We start from the raw sequence: 22,422 nt of genomic DNA on the forward strand, positions 1-22,422 counted from the left end.
GGCATCTGGATAGCTCAGTCTATTGGGTATCTGACTCCTGGTTTTGGCTCAAGTTGTGATCTCGGGGTCATGGGGTGGTGTTCCATGTCAGGCTCCATGCCCAGTATGGAGTCTGCTTGAGATTCTCTCTCTCCCTCTCTCAGCCCCTCCCACTGCTCTCTTTCTAAATAAATAAATAGATAGATAAAATCCTTAAATAAAACAGACAAAAAAATTACCAAGTCCTCAGAGGTTGGGACAACATGGACCAATTGGTTAATTATGTGCTTTGTGCATTGAGCCTCCCAAGTCATACAATTGTAAATAATTGGTGTGTGCCTCCAGCTTTTTAGTTTGACAATTCTAATATAGTGGCTCCATACCTGTGTCTCCTCCCTTTGTGGGCATCTGCATCAGAAGTTCTCAGCCAAGTCTGTTTTCCTGCCAGACCTGAGGAGGGACTCTGAGCCTTCATCATACACCAGACAGGCTCATTAGTCATGCTCCAGCAGAGATGCATCCCAGTCCAGTAAGTGCTGAAGGAGACAGTGATTGGAGGAGGGACTATCAGGAGTATTTTTTCCTCCTCAACAACACAAACATGATGATACAGGATAGACAGATGGGAGGGCATCAGTATATAAATTTTCAGATGAGAGCCCTGTGAAATTTATTTTCTTGGTTCTGGTGGGGGTGTGAGAACACTCATTAAGAGCTCTGCTTCCACTCTCACTGGTTCTGGTCTGGTTGGCATCTCCCCCACCATAGCCATAAATGGATCTCTTTAACCTTTTCCCTACGCTACTCCAAAATGATCATGAAGGAGATTATGATGATTGGAAGGAGGAGGATGACATTGACCATTAACCACAACATCATGCACTTTTATTGAGGGCTTCCTAAATGCCAGGCTCTGAGATATGTATTTTACATCTCTTGTTTGATTTCGTCCACATAATCTGTCCCAAATTGTAAGTGCACAAGTTACTATTATTTTATATAAGATGAAAGGAGTGCAGCATTTTATGTAACTTGTACGAGGTCATGAGTTTGAAAGGATTGATGCCATGTTTGAATCGGGGCATCAAACTAGTCTTCTACCCTGCCAAACCAAAATGGTCATGTCACTCCCTCTAGGGGTTTCTGGTAGACCACTGTTGGAGAGCAGTAGATAGCACTTCCTGCATCAACTGCAGGAAGAATGGCTGAGATCACAGGTAATGATCATAGAGAGTTGGCAAATGATTATTTAGGGGAGATATCGCATGCTTTCTCCCTCTCTCTCTCTCTCTCTCTCTCCCCTGTTTCTGGATAGAACTCCATCCTTTTTTAAAAAATTTTTATTTATTTATTTAAGATAGAGAGCTAGCAAGAGAGGGAGGAGGAATAGGGGAGCAGAGAGAGAGGGAGAAACAGGCTCCCTGCTGAATAGGGAGCCCAATGTGGGGCTCCATCTCTGGACCCAAGATCATCCTGAGCCGAAGAGATATCTCTTTGTTATCTCTTTGGAAGGATTTGGATCCTTTGGAAGGATTTGTTATCTCTTAAGCAGATGCTTAACCAACTGAGGCACCCACATGCCCACCTCCCCTATTCTTATAATCAGCCTACTCAATCACAAAGGGAGACATAAAGTCAGTCTTGGGGTCCGTTTCTACTCAGGAAACTGAAAACAGTTAAAAATGTATCTCAGATGTGCCTGTAGTTAAAACTTCTGTGTCTCTGCTTAAAACTTTCAGAAATTCTGGAAACAAGGAAGTTAATGGGACTCAGAGAATGACAATTTAATTTTAAATCCTGTCTGCTCCATTTATTATTAGTGTGCTATGGGGCGAATTCTTGGTATCTCTGAGAATTAGGGTTGTCATCTAAGTTGATTCCTAGTTGATACAGCTCAACTGAATAAGGATTAAACAAATAACAGATGCCTTCTATGCAATAAATATGTGATGAATGCATAAAGTAAGGGCAAATTAAAATTTTTTAAGATTTTATTTATTTATTTGAGACAGAGAGAGAGAGGACAAGCAGGGGGAGGGGCAGAGGGAGAGGGAGAAGCAGACTCTTCGCTGAACAGGGAGACCCATGCGGGGATCGATCCTGAGATCATGACCTGAGCCAAAGGCAGATGCTTAACCGACTGAGCCACTCAGGAACCCCAAGCACAAATTAAATTTTAGATATTTTATTACTAATAATGATAAAGCTAATTTTCATGTCACTGGACTTAAATATCTGGTGACCTGAAGTTGTGATTTCCCTACAACTCTAACAGGACATTTCACTTTTGTTTATACAAGTACGTCTTTAGCATATGGAGGGAAACAACTGAGTCTCATTTATTTCTGAATCCCCAGAGCCTATGCCTTTTGGCACAGAGAAGGCATCAGAATTTTTTAAATCTGTTAAATACTGGATAGAACTTTCCATTGTTCACAGAAACAAAGAAGAAACTATCTTCATAGTCATCAATGTTGTATGATAATGTGCACTTAACTAAACCATATTTATCAAAACTTGAAGTCTGCCAAAGCCAATGGTAGGAATTATGTACTAAATAACTTTTAAAAGACAGCCAGCATTGGGTCATAACTTATTTCCATGAAGGAGAGAAGAAAGAAAATCAAAGGTTGATAAAACCCATGAAGATAGCTAATACAAAAAATATTTTTAAATTTTGAACATTCAACTCTAATTTAGAATCCAGGTTGCACAGTTCTGCCTTTCACGGAGTATTTATAAATACTCTAAATGAAGAGAATATCTAGCATTGCATTTGAATAAAATAAGATATTTTTAACTGCTTCAAAATTTCTTTAAATTAGAATGTTTTTTTTTTCCTTAAAGGAGGAAGGGTATTTCTAATTTTATGGTTTCTCTTAAAGAAGAAGGTTGTATTTACTATGATCATGGATTTGTTATCTCTTACATTCTTGATTCTCTGATAACCGTCAGGAAGAGTTTCTCTAAGGTAATGTGTATAGAAAGAGATGAATAAAGCAGAAACCAATGAGGAAATAAGTTCTAAGAAATAGGATGTGTCACACTGAGAAATATTGCTGAAGGCACTAGGGTGTATGACCGCAAGTATGAATATTTTATTTGTGAACTGCTTGAATACACAACAGGGTCACAGTGCTGGATGCCCATTTACTTGATTCACTTTTCCAACCCCCTTTTCTTTTTCAAAAGGTGTCCAAGCCACATAGAACAACAAAATCTCACGAGTGTCTCAGAATTCTTCCTCACGGGACTCTCCGACGATCCAGAACTGCAGCCCCTTCTCTTTGGGCTGTTCCTGTCCATGTACCTGGTTACCGTGCTGGGGAACCTGCTCATCATCCTGGCCGTCAGCTGTGACTCCCACCTCCACACCCCCATGTACTTCTTCCTCTCCAATCTGTCCTTGGCTGACATTGGTTTCACCTCCACCACCATCCCCAAGATGATCGTGGGCATCCAAACTCAGAGCAGAGCCATCTCCTATGTGGGTTGCCTGACTCAGATGTCTTTTTTGATCCTTTTTGGATGTATGGACAGTATGCTTCTGACTGCAATGGCATATGACCGGTTTGTGGCCATCTGTCACCCTCTACACTACTCAGTCATAATGAACCCCCGCCTCTGTGGCTTGTTGGTTTTGTTGTCTGTTTTTGTTAGCCTTTTGGACTCCCAGGTGCACAATTTGACTGTGTTACAACTTACCTGCTTCAAGGATATGGAAATTTCTAATTTTTTCTGCGACCCTTCTCAACTCCTCAGCCTTGCCTGTTCTGGCACTTTCACCAATAACATAGTCATGTATTTTGTGGGTGCCATCTCTGGCTTTCTTCCTATCTCAGGGATCTTTTTCTCTTACTATAAAATTGTTTCCTCCATTCTGAGAGTCTCATCCGCAGGTGGGAAGTACAAAGCCTTCTCCACCTGTGGCTCCCACCTGTCAGTTGTTTGCTTGTTTTATGGAACTGCTATTGGAGTGTACCTTGGATCAGCATTATTGCCTTCCCCCAGGAAGGATATGGTGGCCTCAGTGGTGTATACTGTGGTCACTCCCATGCTGAACCCCTTCATTTACAGCCTAAGGAACAGGGACATCAAGAGTGCCCTATGGAGGTTCCTTAGAAGAACAGGCTAATCTCAGTATGTGTGCAATCCTTTTTGAAGTGTGGGTTGAAAAAAATTGGCAAAACCAAACATATAGACCAGGAAATACTGCTTTCTTGGTCACATTATTTTTTCAGTCTCATGGTTTTCACTCCTCTTCCTGTTTCATATATGAATATTACTTTTTAAATTTGTTTTTAATTGGATTGGGAGAGTATTCTGGGATGCTTTATACATCATAACGAATGCATGAAGTTCTCCTCACCTGGACCCTGGTATCCAGGTGAAATGTAGAACTCACTCTCTTTTTGAATGATTTATTTACTTATTTGAGAGGGGAAGGAGGGGCACAGGGAGAGAATATCAAGCAGACTCCCCACTGAGCTTGGAGCCTGTCACGAGGCTCAATCCCACGATCCTGAGACCATGACCTGACCTGAGACCAAGAGTTGGGTGGCTAACCAACTGAGCCACCTAGGTGCCCTTACAACTTTCTTTTCACATACCTAACAGTTATTTCCTTTTCCATGGTTTCTGTGTATTTTCCATACAAATTTTGCATCTGTCAAAGCTGTTTATTCAGGTAATGTCTAAGGATGCTGTTTACTGGTCCTTAACCATGGATTTTGTTAGAATCTCCTGAGGAGTCTTGTAAATAATGATGACTGAGTCTCATCACCAGAGATTCTGATTTAGTTGAACAGGTGTGTGTCTAGGTATGAGGATTTTTAAAAAACACCCAAGATGGTTTAGTTGTGAGTCCCTAAAGAGATCAAGTTATGAAAAAACCTGTTGTAGCTCCAAGCGATGTTTTTTTTTTAAATGTTTTCTTCAAATACATCGTTCTTCAAATGTTTTCTTCAAATACATTGCTCTTCAACATTGTTCTTATAAGCTTCTCATTGTGCTGGTTAAGTCTCTCTGCTCCAAACTCACCCTTCTATACTTTCTTCAAATTTTTACTTAAATTCCAGTTAGTTAACATACAGTATAATATTATTTTTAGTTGTGAAATTTAGTGATTCATCACTTACATACAACACCCCATGCTCATCCCAAGTGCCCTCCTTAATACGTATTACCCATTTAACCCATCCTCCTGTTCACCTCCTCTCCAGTAACCCTGTTTGTTCTCTATAGTTAAGAGTTGTTACATATTTTTATTTTTATTTTATTTTATTTTTTTAAGATTTTATTTATTTATTTGACAGAGACAGCCAGCGAGAGAGGGAACACAAGCAGGGGGAGTGGGAGAGGAAGAAGCAGGCTCATAGTGGAGGAGCCTGATGTGGGGCTCGATCCCACAACGCTGGGATCACGCCCTGAGCCGAAGGCAGACGCTTAACGACTGCGCCACCCAGGTGCCCCTGTTACATATTTTTTTTTAAAGATTTTATTCATTTGACAGAGATAGGAACAGCCAGCAAGAGAGGGAACACAAGCAGGGGGAGTGGGAGAGGAAGACGCAGGCTCATAGTGGAGGAGCCTGATGTGGGGCTCGATCCCACAACGCTGGGATCACGCCCTGAGCTGAAGGCAGACGCTTAACCGCTGTGCCACCCAGGTTCCCCCCTGTTACATATTTTTAATAATGGTCAGCAAGTGTCTTTACAGCCTAAAATTAAGTAAAGTTCACCACTCCCTCTAAACCCCTAAGCCCTTGGTGTTTATTGGCTTGTCTCTCACCACATTGTTCCATTTTTTGCTTTGTCCTGCAGTAGCTGTTTAACCAACTACCACACTCAATTCTTTTTATTAAAATAATTAGCTTGATTTCTTTTTTCTATTTATTTATTTGAGAGAGAGAGAGAGAGAATGTGAGTGGGGGAGGGGTAGGGGGAGAGGGAGAGAATGTTAAGCAGACTCCATACTGAGAATGGAGCCCAACTGGGTGCTTGATCCCATGACCCTGAGATCATGACCTGAACTGAAGACAAGAGTCAGATGTTTAACCACCTAAGCCACCCACGTGCCGCTGATATCTTTTTTCTTGACTGAACCCTGAATGTTAAATTATAACATGAGGAGAAATGTGTGTTATGGGAGTTGTGTGCAGTTGGAATATTGCAAAATGAGCTCATAAAATTAAGGTGGTTTTAAAATAATATCTTTGTTAGGAGTGTACAACTGAGATCTAAGTACTGGTATCATATTTCCAGTAGATGGGTGGCTCTAACGGTATCTGAGGATTACTAAGTCACAAATTTCATCATAAATAAATTGTACTTTGTCTTCATTTTTTTAAAAAAATCCTCAGCAGCAAAGGTTTATGTTGTCAGCAAAGGTGAGCTCTTTTCTTTCTCTAGTAATGGCCTGTTTAGGACTCCACTTTGCTACCATGCTTCCTTGTCTTCTGTCATTGATAAATCAGTCTTTGGGCTCCATTTGGTTCTTCAACATGAGTATCCATCTTTCTTTAGAAATGTCATACATAGTTTTTTGGTAATAATCTTGGTTTTCTGAAAACCTGTCCAACAACTAGTTTAATTTACTCGGCCTTTTACCTCTGAGGTAAATCACCTACCAACTACATTGATAAGGAACTTTGATATTGAAGAAGGGCATGAAATTGACAGATGATGAAGCCAAAACAGTTAGCAGGAGGTTACCATCCAATAAAAATCACTACATTTCTATATTTGCATATCCATTTATGCAAACCTAAGTGATAGCCAAAGAACCTTGTTAAGTGGGAAAGTTATGTTGCCATTTGATGTCAAATGGTAGACTCTACTCAGAGGTAGCGCTTTGGTTTTTGTTTGTTTGTTTTTAGATTTAGATTTGGAAGAGTGCATAGGAAAAGACTAGAAGATTCACACAGCCATCGAATGTGGTGTGACAATTCTCAATTAGAGTAGAAAACAGAGATAGTAGAAAAAATGTGGGATAAGAAAATACTCCACTGCCCAAATATTATAACCTATTTCTTTCTTTTTTTTATTAAAGATTTTTATTTATTTATGTGACAGAGAGACAGCTAGCGAGAGAGGGAACACAAGCAGGAAGAGTGGGAGAGGAAGAAGCAGGCTCCCAGTGGAGGAGCCTGATATGGGACTCGATCCAGGAACACCGGGATCATGCCCTGAGCTGAAGGCAGACGCTTAACGACTGTGCCACCCAGGCGCCCCTATAACCTATTTCTATTTAAATTTCTCATCTATAGAGTTATGACAACAAGAGCACTTAAATGAAAGTCTGGTTGAGAAGATATCACCGAATGTGCTGAATATAAAATGATTTAGTGTGTAGTAGGAGATCAATGAAGGCAAACTGTCATAATCAATATGTTAACAGGCCAGTGTATAGTCTGAACATATGGGCTCTGTAGGCCAAAATTCGATTTGCAACATCAGCTCTTCTAATGCATTAGCTGAGTGCACTGGGATATATTTCTTTATAACTTTTGTGGCCTCTAATCCTTCATTTTAAGTGATACTTATCTGAAAGTACTCTAGGATTAAACAGACAATATGCACATGGCAAGAACTAAGTAAATATGGATATCCTTATCATCATCATCTACTCTGTGGTTGATATATTTCTTATTTCAACTTTATTGAGCTATAATTTTTTTTAAAGATTTTATTTATTTATTTGACAGAGATAGAGACAGCCAGCGAGAGGGAACACAAGCAGGGGGAGTGGGAGAGGAAGAAGCAGGCTCATAGCGGAGGAGCCCGATGGGGGGCTCGATCCCATAACGCCGGGATCACGCCCTGAGCCGAAGGCAGACGCTTAACCGCTGTGCCACCCAGGCGCCCCTATTGAGCTATAATTGATATGCAACATTGCGTACGTTTAAGATGTACAATGTGTTGATTTGGTACACTGATATATTGCAAAGCGATTGCCACCATAGAGTTAGCTAACACTTCCATTATGTCGCATAATTACCATTTCTTTTTTTGTGGTGAGAACATTTAAGATCTACTTTCTTAGCAACTTTTAAATATATACTACGGTATCGTTAACTACAATCACCATGCTGTACGTTGGATTCCCAGAACTTGTTTCTCTTATAACTGGAAGTTTGTACCCTTTAACCAACATATCCTTACTTCACCCCGACCCCTGATAACTACTTTTTTACTTTTTGTTTCTATGATTTTGGCTGTTTTTGATGCCACATATAAGAGATATCATGCAGTATTTGTCTTTCTCAGACTTATTTCACTTAGCATAATGCCCTCAACGTCTATCTCTGTTGCAAATGGCAGAATTTGCTTCTTTCTTATAGCTAAATAATATTCCATTGTGTGTGTGTGTATATATATATATATATATATATCCCATCTTCTTTATCCATTCGTCTGTTGACAGACACTTGGATTGTTTTTATATTTTGGATAATGTGAATAATGCTGTAGTGAACATGGGAGCACAGATAACTCTTTGACACCCTGTTTTCACTTCCTTTAGATATATGCCAAGAAGTGAGATTGTTGGGTCATATGGTAGTTCTATTTTTAATATTTTGAGACAACTACATGCTGTTTTCCATAATGTTCATACTGATGTACATTCCCACAACAGTACACAAGGGTTCCCTTTTCTCCACATTCTTGCCAACATTTGTTTTATGTGTCTTTGAAGATAGTCATTCTAACAGGTATGAGTTGATATCTCAGTGTGGTTTTGCTTTGCATTTCCCTGATGATGAGTGATGTCAAACACCTTTCATGTAACTGTTGGTCATCTGTTAGCCTACTTTGGAAAACTGCCTACTTAGCTCCTCTGCCCATTTTAATTTTTTTATTTTATTTTTGTCATTGAGTTATGTGTTCTTTATATATTTTGGATATTAACTTTTTATCAGATGTAAGATTTCCAAATATGTCCTCCCATTCTCTCATTCTGTGGTTGCTTCTTCATTTTTTTTTTTTTGTTTCTTTTGCTATGCAGAAGCTTTTTAGTTTGATGTGGTCCCACTTCTTTATTTTTGCTTTTGTTGCTTGTGCTTTTAGTGTCCTGTCCAGGAAATTGCTGCCAGACCAATGTGAAGGAGTTTTTCCCCTATGTTTTCTTCTAGGAGTTTTATGTTTTCAGGTCTTATGTTTAGGTCTTTTTTTTTAAAGATTTTATTTATTTATTCGACAGAGATAGAGACAGCCAGCGAGAGAGGGAACACAAGCAGGGGGAGTCGGAGAGGAAGAAGCAGGCTCATAGTGGAAGAGCCTGATGTGGGGCTTGATCCCGTAACGCCGGGATCACGCCCTGAGCTGAAGGCAGACGCTTAACCGCTGTGCCACCCAGGCGCCCCGCTATGTTTAGGTCTTTAATCCATTTAAGTTCATTTTTGTGAGTGGTGTAAAATAAGGGTCTAATTTTATTCCTCTGAATGTGGTAATCTAGTTTTCCCAACACTATTTTTTGAAAAGAATATCCTTTCCCCATTGAGTGTTCTTGGCTCCCTTGTCAGATATTAGTTGACTGTATATGCAGGGGTTTATTTCTGGGTCCTTGACTCTGTACCATTGGTTATCTATATTTATGTCAGTACTATACCCACTTGTGGCTGATATTGGTAGTCCTTACACTTCTTCCTTGTTTCTAACTGTATCTATATGTGCAAGCTTTGCCATTCTGTGCATGCATTAAAACTGAAGCATCAGAAAGAACGATTACCCAGCAACATGGATGGGACTGGAGGAGATTATGCTAAGTGAAATAAGTCAAGCAGAGAAAGACAATTATCCTATGGTTTCACTCATTTATGGAACATAAGAAATAGCAGGAATATCAGTAGGAGAAGGAAGGGAAGAATGAAGGGGGGGTAAACAGAAGGGGGAATGAACCATGAGAGACTCTGGACTCTGGGAAACAAACTGAGGGCTTCAGAGGGGAGATGGGTGGGGGATTGGGATAGGCTGGTGATGGGTATTAAGGAGGGCACATATTGCATGGTGCACTGGGTGTTATACACAAATAATGAATCATGGAACTTTACATCAAAAACTAAGGATATACTGTATGGTGGCTAACATAACATAATAAAAAATTATTAAAAAAAAAAAAACCGAAGCAAGCCCTTTGTGCAGTGCACTGAAAGGCTGGGCAAGCTGGTTACTTGCCCCACTCTCCCCTTCCTGTTGAGGGGAACTCTTCTAGCTGGGGAGTTCCCTCTTGGTGCTAAGCAGTCCTAACTGGGGAGATGGAATGATGCAGGCAAAATAAAGCTGTTCTTCCTTCCCTTTTGTGTGGTTATTCCCAGGTATTTTGTTCTGCTGTTTGCAGAAGTTTCTTAAGTCGACTTCTGAGATCTTCCAGAGCTATTTTTGTGCATGGATAGCTAATCATTGATCTCTGGGGGTGGGAGGGACAGAGGCCGAGGTTGCCTTCTTCACCATCTTGGTTTAATTGATCTTTCTTTGCATCAGATAATGACAGCTCAATCTCTGAGTTACTCATCAAGAATCCTCTGAGCCAGGAGAACCACGTGGGTAAGATGTGGCAGGTTGCAAGAGACCATCATTTACATACAATTTATTTTGTCAACCAGAAAAAAAAAACCCACAGGCCCAAATCACATTTATTTAAACATTAGGATCTGTGAACACAAAGTAATCTAAAGAAAATACATTCTGGGGAAAATGAATTCTCGTTGTACAGAAATCAGAAACCACTGGGGACATTTGTTGAATTTCAGCACAGAATGGCTACATCTTGGTGGGATGTCAATGGAGGGACCCTGGTGATAGAAGAGAAATTGCATCAGCTTCTTCTGACTACATGTGCTAAAGCAACATGGTGGGATCTGCAGAAATACCAAATCAGAGGCAATTTCTGCCCACATGTCAGATCTTCTGCAGGGGAAATTTGTTGAGAGCCTTTTAGCATGATGGGTTGTGGACCGTGTTGGGAAGGAGAGACATCTCCAGAGTCTTGTGTTGTTTAGAGACCAACGTCCTGGTAAAGGGTGAGGCTCGTATGGTGGGCAGATTTTAATGCTCCCAATGACCTCCACCTCCTATATTTATGGCATTGTGGAGACTCATCCCCTTAAGTGTGTCCTGAGCTAGTGACTTGCTTCCAACCAACACAACATGGCAAAACTGATGGGATGTCACTTCTGAGATTAGGGTACAAAAAGACTCTAACTTTTATCTTCCAGTCTGTTGTTTCTCTATCACCTGTCTGCCTATTCTGATGGAAGCCAACTGCCATGTGTGAGCTTCCCCATGAAAGACCCATGTGGCTGAGAACTAAAGAATACCTCTGGCCAACACCCACAAGGGATTCCATCCTTCCAACATCTATGTGAGTGGGCTTGAACAGAGGTCTCCTCTCGGTCAAACTTTGAGAGGAGCGTAGCTCTGGCTGACACATTGACTGCAATCTTGTTAGATACTCTTGTTTATTTAAGAAAAGTAGCAAGTTATAAATAAGCATATAAAAATTAATAATATTCTAAATACATACATACATCAACGAAAGAAAAACTAGGACTTGGGCTGTCATTTAAGTAAGGGAAAAAAAACGTAAAAAAGGGAAATCGGAAGTTCCTCTTAGAGACATAAATCCTAACTGAGAAGATGAAAATAGTTTCTGATTCCTGGTATAGAAGACCGAATTCTCCCTGATTTACATGGTCGACATAATGGATTTGCAGATGTCAAAGTCAAAAAGTCATAAATTAAATTGAAAAAAAGGAGTCTGTACTTTATGCTAAGATTCTTGAAATTGGAAGTCAGAAGCAAAGTGTGCAGGTGAACTTTCTCCTGAGAAGAGGAAGGGCCCAGACCCTTCTAAATAAACTCACTTTTCTTCTTTTCTTCTTCTGTTACTAGGAAGTCCTCAGAGATTGGGATGACATGGACCAATTTTGCTAATTATGAGCTCTGGGCATTGAGCTCTCAAGGTCATACAGGAATAAATAATTAACCAATGTCTCCAGCCTTCATGGGTACCAGGACCATTAGACTGCATACTGTCTTCTCCTCCCATAGTCATCATCCGCATAACAGGATTCATGCCTGAGTCTGTCTTCCTGCCAGTCCTGAAGACAAAGCTTCAGCCAGCATCATTCACCAGGAAGGAAGGGGGAGTGAATCTGAACTCCTAGTCATGACTCAACAGAGGTACAGCACAGACCAGTGAGTGCCCAGGGAGATGGTGGATGGAAGAGGGACTGCCGGGAACTGTTTCCTCAACAACTAGATGAGCTGGGGCTGGCCAGATGGGAGGGCAGCGATATGCAAAGTTCCAGCTCAGAGATCCATGAAGTTTACGTTCTTTTTCCTGTTGGGGATTTCAGAACTCTCATTCAGAATTCTGCTCTCCTCCAACACCATTTCTAGCTTCCACAGGCATCACTCACATGAGAGCAGGAGACAGATCTCTCCAAACTGTTCCCTAAGCACTCCAAAATAATCATGAATGTGATGATGGTGATCATGATGGTGATGAGGAGAGTAAACCATACTATAAGATTTTATTGAGGGTTTCCTTGTGCCAGGCTCTGATGCTACGTAGCTTTTAATTTTCATTTGCACAATCACCCCCGAGATAGAGGAGCACAGTTGAGGAAAAGAGCACAGCATTCTTATTTAATTTTTACCAGGTCCTGGGGTAAAAAGGGGTGAAGTCAGGTTTGGATCTGAGTAGCAAGACTCTATTCACAAGGCACAGGGTGCGGGCAATGTCTTTCCATACCATTTAGTTTCACATGGCTAATGAGCCCTTGAAATGTGGGAGGTCCAAATTGAGATGCTCTGTCAGTATGAAATACCAGATTTTGAAGATGTACAGAAGAGAATGTAAAATAATCTCAATTTTGTGTATTAGTGAAATTAAAGTATTTTGGGGGTAGTATAGTAAAATTTGGTGTAGTAAAATTTTTTATTTTATTATAAATAAAATATTAAAACAACCCTCCCCAAAGCAACCAATGACTCAACCTACCTTTCCTTTCTCTTTCTAGGTCACTCCAGGCAGAATGCCAGCAGGGAGACAACTGAGCCTCATTCATTTCTGATTCCTCAGTACCTACACTGTGGTTGGCACAGTGTAAGCAACTAATACATATCTGTTTATATACATTAATTATATATTATATATGACGTATTGATTACCCTTTGTTAGTTCACACGAACCCAATGTAGTCAATATGGCTTTCATATACTGGGGATTTCTTGCCTGAGCTTTCATTTCTTCCAAGGATGTCCTGTATGAATGATGAATGAGATTCAGTGGTTTCCCTCCAAGCACTCTTCCAGAGTGACAAATCAAATTAATCGAACCCTGAAGAAGGGGCCATGGGAACCTTCAGTTTTGTAGCCAAATTGGACAGAAGTTGGATAGAACAGGAGGGACCTACTACTTGCGATTGGCATGTGAAGTGGGGTGGGAGCAGCCTTGTGAGATATCCTGTGGGATTTGATGCTCCAGGCGGATAGTGTCAGAATTGAGTTAAATTGTAGGACATTCAGCTGATGTAGACAACTGCTTAGTATGGGAGGAAAACCCCACACATTTGCTGATCAGAAGTTTCAGAAGTGAAGTATTCTGTGTAAAAGTCAAGGAGAGGGGCACCTGGGTGGCACAGCGGTTGGGTGTCTGCCTTCGGCTCAGGGCGTGATCCCGGCGTTGTGGGATCGAGCCCCACATCAGGCTCCTCTGCTGTAAGCCTGCTTCTTCCTCTCCCACTCCCCCTGCTTGTGTTCCCTCTCTCGCTGGCTGTCTCTATCCTGTCGAATAAATAAATAAAATCTTTAAAAAAAAAAAAGTCAAGGAGAAACACAGGAGGTGAAAAACTGGGTAGGTTTTTCCTATACAGTGCCAAAGACTTAATTCAATTTTAATTTATCCCTTATTAGGTAGGGAGTGTCCATGCCCACTATGGGATCTTTGAAGGCAAGGTAATAGTTTCAGTGGTGAAGGTGAGAACATGTTTGTTCTCTGTTCTTATGTTCAAGAACCTCCCAAAGATTCTAGAGGGCACCTTGTTTAAATTTAATGGGATCCCCAGCTATCACTGTAATTTGAGCCGCAGTAGTGATTGAGAACATGGAGGTCTGCCAATTGGTGCATTTCAGCAGATATTAAAGTTAATTCAGAATCAACGTTGAAGAGATGTAAAACACTTTTCTATTTTTTGTTCCATAAATTCTTCTAATACATTTCAGACTTCTAACTGGGTCAAATTATATACCTGTTTCAGTTTTTTGTTTCCTCCCCCATATGCAAGTGTCTTTCTTTCTCTTAATTTCTTTTCCTTTTTTCTTTCTTTATTTTTTATCACTGGGTATATTTCAAGGAAGGTCCTCTCTATCCTCCTCATATTTGTAAATCTCTTTCTCCAGAGAGCCTCAAGCTAGTATCTTCAGGGTGAGGGACCTCCTCCATGATGATAATTGTTTCATAGGGTTTATATACCCTGTGCTTAAATCAGGTTTGAATTAACCCCTTTACTGTAATACAGGGGTGCTATGGATGTTTCTCCCTATAACCCTGAGGATCTGGATCTTTGTTGCAACAAAGGTGTAGGCGACAGGAGCAGCAGAGGTACTGAAAGGTCCCAACCTATTTTTAGGAATGCTGACCTCAGCATGACACACACGACAGCTTTTCTTCTCCTTCTCCTTCCCTCCCTCTCCTTCTCACTTCCCTTCTCCCTCTCTCTCCTCTCCAATGACATTCTTCCATGAGCAACCACCCAATGGACCTAGATCTTGCACAGGGTATACTCTGAACACCTTTAGAGGCCAGGCCAATGCCTGGTTGAAACACACCACCAATCAGGGTAAGAGACTTTCCCTGACTCCAGTGTCAGTCACAGCTTCATTCAGAGACCTATGGATAGGTCTGGGCCAAGACACAAGGCCCAGGGCCATATTAAGAAAAGACCCAATCTCACTGTCTTGTCTCTAACAGCCAAGTAATTATTGAAACTTCCAAATTAGGTCATTTAGATCTGTAAGAAAGGATTGGAAGGGCTTATGAAATGCATCACGGTGCAGTCCAGTCTGGAGTGCATGCTTCATGCTCACAGCAGACAGCAGAGCCAGTGAGCAAGCCAGAGCAAGAGAAGAAGGACCTTGTATGGTGGTGGTTATTGTCTCGTGCCCCACTCGCTGCATCAAATAGAACACTCTGCAGAAATAGGATGGACTCCTATTCAAAATTTGGCTTGCATGTGGAGGCTGATAATGCCACACATCCAAGAAGGTATAAAAAGTTTTATTCTTCATATGAAGACCTCTCTACCTAGAGAGAGCATAGCAGACCTTCTACACTGGTCTGAAATGGCACAAGAGTTCAAGAAAAGTGGATGACTTGGGTTTTTAATTTTTTTTTTATTGTGGTTACAATGTGAGTTCAGAGTGGGAGTTCCTCCCTATGTACTTATGAGGTATGTCACCAAAGGACAGAGAATCCAGGCTTGCTTGCTTCCTTGCTTTTTTTTTTTTTTGAATTGAGATATAATTGACATATAACATTAGGTGTACAACATAATGATTCAAAATTTAAACATATGGCAAAATGATCACCACAAATCTAGTTAACATCCATCACCATACCTAGTTGCAAAACTTTTTTTCTTGCAATGAGAACTTTTAAGATCTACTCTTAGCAGCTTTCAAATATGAAACACGGTATTATTAACTATGGTTACCATGCTGTACATCACATCCCCAGAACTTATTTGTCTTATAACTGGAGGACCTAGGCTTTCTTATCACCTAGCCCAGATGTTGTGCAGATGGGCTAAAGAGAGCAATATGTCTTAAACTCAGCAATCAAATATCACACGAAAAAATGGGTCAGACACTTTATTACATAGATCTTATAGGGTGTTTATAAATAGTTCAAATCAAGACAATTAATTTCTCTGCATTTAGATAAAATAAAATACTTTTGACTGCTTATTAGTGTCCTTATATTAGAACAATTTTTAAGGGAGAAAGATATTTCTTATTCCTTTTATTTCCTTTAAAGAAGGGGACTGACTTGTTAGTGTGTTTATGGATTTTTAAATCTCTAAGTATTCTTGCCCTTCTAATTTCTTTAGCCCAGTGTTTTCAAAGTGAATGCACATAGAAATGGTGTATGGAGCAAAAGACAATGAGAAAAGAGTTCTAGGAAGAATGTGTTGCAACGACTGAGAAATTTTACTAGATTTTCCTCAAGTGTGAATACTTTATTTATGAATTGCTTGAACCCAAAATACAGACACACTGATGGATACCTGTATACTTGTTTCCTTTATTTAAACTCTCATTTTGGGTGCCTGAGTGGCTCAGTTGGTTAAGCGACTGCCTTTGGCTCAGGTCATGATTCTGGAGTCCCGAGATCGAGTCCCACGTGAGGCTCCCTGCTCAGCAGGGAGTCTGCTTCTCCCTCTGACTCTCCCCCCTCTCATGCTTTCTGTCTCCCTCGAATAAATAAATACTATCTTTAAAAATAAATAAACTCTCATTTATTTCCTAAAAGCTGTCTGTGCTATGTGGAGCTCCAGAATCTAACAGGTGTCTTGGAATTTCTCCTCCTGGGATTCTCAGATGATCCAGAACTGCAGCCTGTAATCTTCAGCCTGTTCCTGTCCATGTATCTGGTCACCATGCTGGGGAATCTACTGATCATCCTGGCTGTCAGCTCTGACTCCCGCCTTCACACCCCCATGTACTTGTTCCTTTCCATCCTGTCCCTGGCTGACATCGGTTTCACTTCTACCACAGTCCCGAAGATGATTGTGAACATTGAAACTCATAACAGAGTCATCTCCCACATGGGCTGCCTGATTCAGTTGTCTTTTTTAAATCTTTTTGGTTGTTTGGACAGCGTACTCTTAACCGTGATGGCCTATGATCGGTTTGTAGCTATTTGTTATCCTCTGCACTACCCAGTCATCATGAACCCCCGCCTCTGTAGCCTGTTGATTCTGGTATCTTTTTTGATCAGCCTTCTGGACTCTCAGCTGCACTGCCTCATGATGTCACAACTTACCTTTTGCAGAAATGTGGAAATTCCTCATTTCTTCTGTGACCCTCCCCAGTTTCTCAAGCTTTCCTGTAATGATACTTCCGCCGATAAAATATTCATGTATTTTCTTGGTGCCATCTTTGGTGGTATTCCAGTCTCAGGGATCCTTTTCTCTTATACACGAATTGTTTCCTCCATTCTGAGAGTCCCATCCGCAGGTGGGAAGTACAAAGCCTTCTCCACCTGTGGCTCCCACCTGTCAGTTGTTTGCTTATTTTATGGGACAGGCCTTGGGGTGTACCTCAGTTCGACTGTCTCACATTCTCCTGGGAAGGGTGCTGTGGCCTCAGTGATGTATGCTGTGGTTGTTCCCATGCTGAATCCCTTCATCTACAGCCTGAGGAACACGGACATCAAGAGGGCTTTGCAGAGGCTCCTCAACAGAACAACCTAGTCTTAATACTTGGACTTTTTTTTGGTCTGTTGATTAGAAATGGTTGTAAAACCAAACATATGGGATTGGCAAGCATGCCTCTTTGGTCACATATTTTTTGTAGCTCATGGTTTCCATTCCTCCTGATTTGTCATATCTAAATATTGCTTATCTTGGCACATCTTTGATAGAATTAAGGGAGTATTCTGGGACCCTGTGTATGTCAAAATCACTGCACAAATTGAATCTTATTAAACCTGTGTAATCTTTGGTATTTATCACCCATGACCCAGGCATCCTGTAGAAATTCACCACTCTCTTTTAAAATATATACACAGTTCTCATCCATTTTCACTGTCATGTCTATTTCCCATAAAACTATGGCTTTGATCAAATCTATTGAAGCAGGTTGTATGAAAGAATGTATGTCACTGGTCCTCAATCTTGGCTTCATGTTTGAAGCATCTGATACGCTTTAAAAATCCTCATGCCTTAGTCCCACCACCACAGATTAAGATTCAATTGGACTGGAGAATAAAAAGACCATGAACAGTTTTTTTTTTTTAAAGATTTTATTTATTTATGTGACAGAGAGACAGCCAGCGAGAGAGGGAACACAAGCAGGGGGAGAGGGAGAGGAAGAAGCAGGCTCCCAGCCGAGGAGCCCAATGCGGGACTCGATCCCAGTACACCAGGATCACGCCCTGAGCCGAAGGCAGACGCTTAACGACTGCGCTACCCAGGCGCCCCCATGAACAGTTTTTTAACAGCACCCCAGGTTGGTCTAATGTGCAGATAAGGTGGAGGACTGTTGAATTTTGTCAGACACTTCATTCAAAGATGACTTGCATATGTTGGGTCCTTTATTGTTCATGATCAGACCCTGAACATCTCAAAGTGATCAGAGATCAGAAAGGAGGAGATATGAAAGAGTTTTCCATAGCAATAGCCAATGTGATTTTCCCCCTCATATTCTTTTTTTTTTTTAAAGATTTTATTTATTGATTCGACAGAGATAGAGACAGACAGCGAGAGAGGGAACACAAGCAGGGGGAGTGGGAGAGGAAGAAGCAGGCTCATAGCGGAGGAGCCTGATGTGGGGCTCGATCCCAGACCACCGGGATCATGCCCTGAGCTGAAGGCAGACGCTTAACTGCTGTGCCACCCAGGCGCCCCAATCCCCCTCATATTCTTGGTAATATTTTTTACATATCTTCTCACGCCACACTCTACAGCTGGTTCACTGTGCTGGATATTAAGCTATTGTTTTCTGCTCCAAACTTACCCTTCTATACTTTAAGTTGTGATGCTGTGGTAGGGGCTGGGAATCTTTAAACCACTGCTCTGATTTTTCATCTGGCTTCTCTTTAAGTTCTTCTAATAATGGTAATAACAATCACATGCACTAATGCCCAATCAATTCCCTATACCTCTTAGCCATGGTGTTACCACTATATCCTGCAGCTATGGGTCTGTTACCATATTTTTCCTTTTGTGCCTTTCACAAAAGTATTTAATCATACCTATACTAAAACTACCTTCATTAAAATAACTAGAGTGGTTTCTCTTTTCTTGATTGAACTCTGACTGATCAATCAGTATTGGGAATAAAACTACATTGTGAGATGCAATGGGGAGATTGCATCGTGAGCTCAGGATAAAAAGGTGGTTGTAATGATATATCTTGGCCGAGGGTATACACCTGAGGTTTCAAGTAGTGGTGATATTTCCAGTGGCTGTGTGGTTCTAATTGTGCCAATAGATTGTTAAGTCACCTAAGTCATTATGGATAAATTTAACTCTATCTTCATTTTCGTTACTCAAGGATAGCAAAGGACCATGTCCTCAGCAAAGGGGTGATCTTTTCTTTCACTAGGAACCACCTCCTTAGGATCCGACTTTGTCAGCATGCTTCCTTGTCTTCTATCATGATCAATATGTCTGTGGGTCCTTCTGTCTTCTGCTACACGCCCAGGAACCACGTACACATCAACCTCTCCTTTACAGATGCTACATGTAGTTTCTGAGGTAACAATCTGGGCTTTTCGAAAAGCTGTCTAGGGGCACCTGGGTGGCTCAGTCACTTAAGCGTCTGCGTTCAGCTCAGGTCATGGTCTCAGGGTGCTGGGACCGAGTGGCAGGCAGTATGCTTGTGCTGTCTCTCTGTCAAATAAATAAATAAAATAAAATAAAAAAGAAAGAAAAATTGTCTAATAACTGGTTTAATTTGCTCTGCCTTCACACTAAGCCAAATGGCCCGCCAACTTCACTAACAATGAACCTGGTATTGGATCGGCTCTTCCTGCTACAAAGTGACTTCAGTTTAATACTAGATTTTCCTCCTGTTCGAGCATTCTAAAACATACAAACACTCACACCTTCTTCTCCAATCCTTCTCTCTTTGGTCATTTGGGCTCTCTAAAATTTTCCTCTGCCATTTGTGCACATACACATAATTAGCACAATTTCTTTCATACCCAGTTTAATTGGGTAAATACTGACGTTTTCTTCATATCAGTTAATGAGAAATCAAGCTCCGAGTTCGTCTTCCAGTCAGGCCTTGAGATGACTACATTCCTTGTCCCCATTTTGAACATAGGGATCTCTGAGAACCCCTGAAGTATTTAAGCAAACGATCAAGTCACCAGATAAAAATATAAAAATGAACAGTTGTCTCATATAATAACATACATTACTGGACAGAAAAATAAAACCTGGGCTGTCTTTCAAAACAGCAAAAAACATACATCTCTGATGCATAAAATTCCCAACCCCAAACTATGACTATAGAAAGAAAAATAGAGGGGTGCCTGGGTGGCTCAGTAGGTTAAGCGCCTGCCTTCGGCTCAGGTCATGATCCCAGGGTTCTGGGATGGAGCCCTGTGTTGGGCTCCCTGCTCAGCGGGGAGCCTGCTTCTCCCTCTCCCTCTGCCTGCCACTCCCCCTGCTTGTGCTCTCTCTCTCTCTCTGTCAAATAAAAAAATAATAGAAAGAAAAATAGTTCTCCTTAGAGACATAAATTTTAACTGAGAAGATAGAAATTCTATAAGATTCTTGGTATGAAGACCTAATTCTCTCTAAATTACCTGATTAAGTCAGTGGCTTTACAGATATAAAAGTCATATGTTTCTTTCTGTAGTTGAAAAAAAATGTGTCTGAATTTTACGATGAGATAAGTAACTTGGAAGTCAGACATGAGGAGTAGAAGTCAGCTTCTTCCTGAGAAGAGGAGGGGTCTAGATACTGCCCCCCACCCATTACATTCACTTTTCTCCTTTTCTTCTTCAATTAATAATAGCAAGTCCTTAGAGACTGGGAGAACATGGACCAAATTGGCTAATTATGTGTCATGTGCTTTGATCCCTCAAGGTCGAACAACTGTAAACAATCAGCCTGTGCTTTCCAGCCTTTTAGTTGCCAGTCCCAGTTCAGTGAGCCCCATCCATGTGTCTCCTCCTCCCAGAGGTCTCTGCTCCAGGACACCCATGCCTGCATCTGTCTTCCTTCCGCTCCTGGAAACAAAGCTTCTGTCCTCATCCAGCTCCAGGTAGGGGAGGGGCAGCCAGATCTGCATTTCTCAGACCTGCTCTAGCAGAGACATAGTACAGACTGGTGAGTAGCAAGTACAGTGTGAGTGACTGAATGCTGGAGGGACGGGCAGAGCATTGTTTCCTCCTCATCAAGACCACCGGGACAGTTGGGATAGCCAGACAGGAGGGGACCAAAAAGCAAAGATTCAGCTCACAGCCCTATAAAGACCTAGTGTTGTTGGTTCTGGTGGGGATCCTAGAAGTCTTTTTTTTTTTTTAAAGATTTTATTTATTTATTTGACAGAGAGAGACAGCCAGCAAGAGAGGGAACACAAGCAGGGGGAGTGGGAGAGGAAGAAGCAGGCTCATAGCAGAGGAGCCTGATGTGGGGCTCGATCCCATAACGCCGGGATCACGCCCTGAGCCGAAGGCAGACGCTTAACCGCTGTGCCACCCAGGCACCCCGGGATCCTAGAAGTCTTATTTAGATTTCTATTTTTGTCTCACACTAGTTCTATTTCCCTTGGGCATCTTCCCCATCAGAACAGGAAATAGGTCCTTTTTAACTGCCCCCTAAGTTCTCCAAATGATCATGAAGGTGATGATGATGGTGATGATGGAAATGATATCAGTAATCACAATGTTACAAACTTTTACCTTGGAACGCTAAGTGTCAGACGCTGAGATAAATTTTCAATGTAGTTCATGAACTTTTATCTGCATTACCAATCCTGAAAGACAGCTGGACAAGTTCTTAATGTCTTTGAGCCAGTTTATACCACTGCACTGAGTAAGAATTAAGATGAGCATTGAACACGTGACTAAATATGTGATCGATGCATATATTAAGGACAAGGTAAATTTTAGGTATTATTGTTGTTGTTTTTGTTGTTGTTGTTATTGTCATTTTCAAGGCTAAGCACCATCTATCCAACTAAAATATCCTGTGATCAGAAGGTTCAGTTTTCCCTAGATCCTGAAAGAACATTTTTTTTTTTTGTCTGTATGCAGGTAAATACTGAGTGTTTGGAGGGAAACAACTGAATCACATTCATTTCTGATTTCCCAGAGCTTATACTTTGCTTGGCACAGAGTAGGCTACAAGAAAAACAGCGATCTCTGTTAAATATTGAACAGACCCTTCTTTGGTTCTTGAAACATAGAAAACGTGGCTTCCATGCACTGGGTGCTTCTCTTCCTTCCAATGACATTTCATCGATCTAGATGAAAAATAAAACAGTGCTTGTGTGTATCTCTGCCACAGATTTTCTAAGAGAGCGATCATTTTCCACTTAATAGAATCTACATTTAAAAATTACTGGAGATCTTCATAAAGATGAAAATTAAAAGAGAGAAAAAGAGAAAGGGAGGTAATCTTGTTGCATGAACTCAGATACATTTTAGGATTTCCACCCATTCTTTTTCTTTCTTTCTTTTCTTTTTTTTTTTTTTTTT

The 22,422-nt window shown here is 41.0% G+C and overlaps 2 protein-coding genes across 2 annotated transcripts; both read left to right on the forward strand.

Moving 5' to 3' along the window:
• The first annotated feature begins 2,872 nt into the window (after positions 1-2,872).
• LOC103676337 (putative gustatory receptor clone PTE01) lies at positions 2,873-4,168 on the forward strand. The gene has a single exon (XM_008705495.2). It carries the CDS (start codon positions 3,122-3,124, stop codon positions 4,112-4,114), a length of 993 nt encoding a protein of 330 aa, XP_008703717.1. The 5' UTR covers positions 2,873-3,121; the 3' UTR covers positions 4,115-4,168.
• Positions 4,169-16,627: 12,459 nt separating this feature from the next.
• On the forward strand, positions 16,628-17,458 carry LOC103676355 (olfactory receptor 18-like). The gene has a single exon (XM_008705519.2). It carries the CDS (start codon positions 16,628-16,630, stop codon positions 17,456-17,458), a length of 831 nt encoding a protein of 276 aa, XP_008703741.2.
• Positions 17,459-22,422: the final 4,964 nt, after the last annotated feature.

This window comes from Ursus maritimus, unplaced genomic scaffold (genome assembly GCF_017311325.1).
Source record: "Ursus maritimus isolate PB19 unplaced genomic scaffold, ASM1731132v1 scaffold_14, whole genome shotgun sequence".
NCBI classification, from domain to species: Eukaryota; Metazoa; Chordata; class Mammalia; order Carnivora; family Ursidae; genus Ursus; species Ursus maritimus.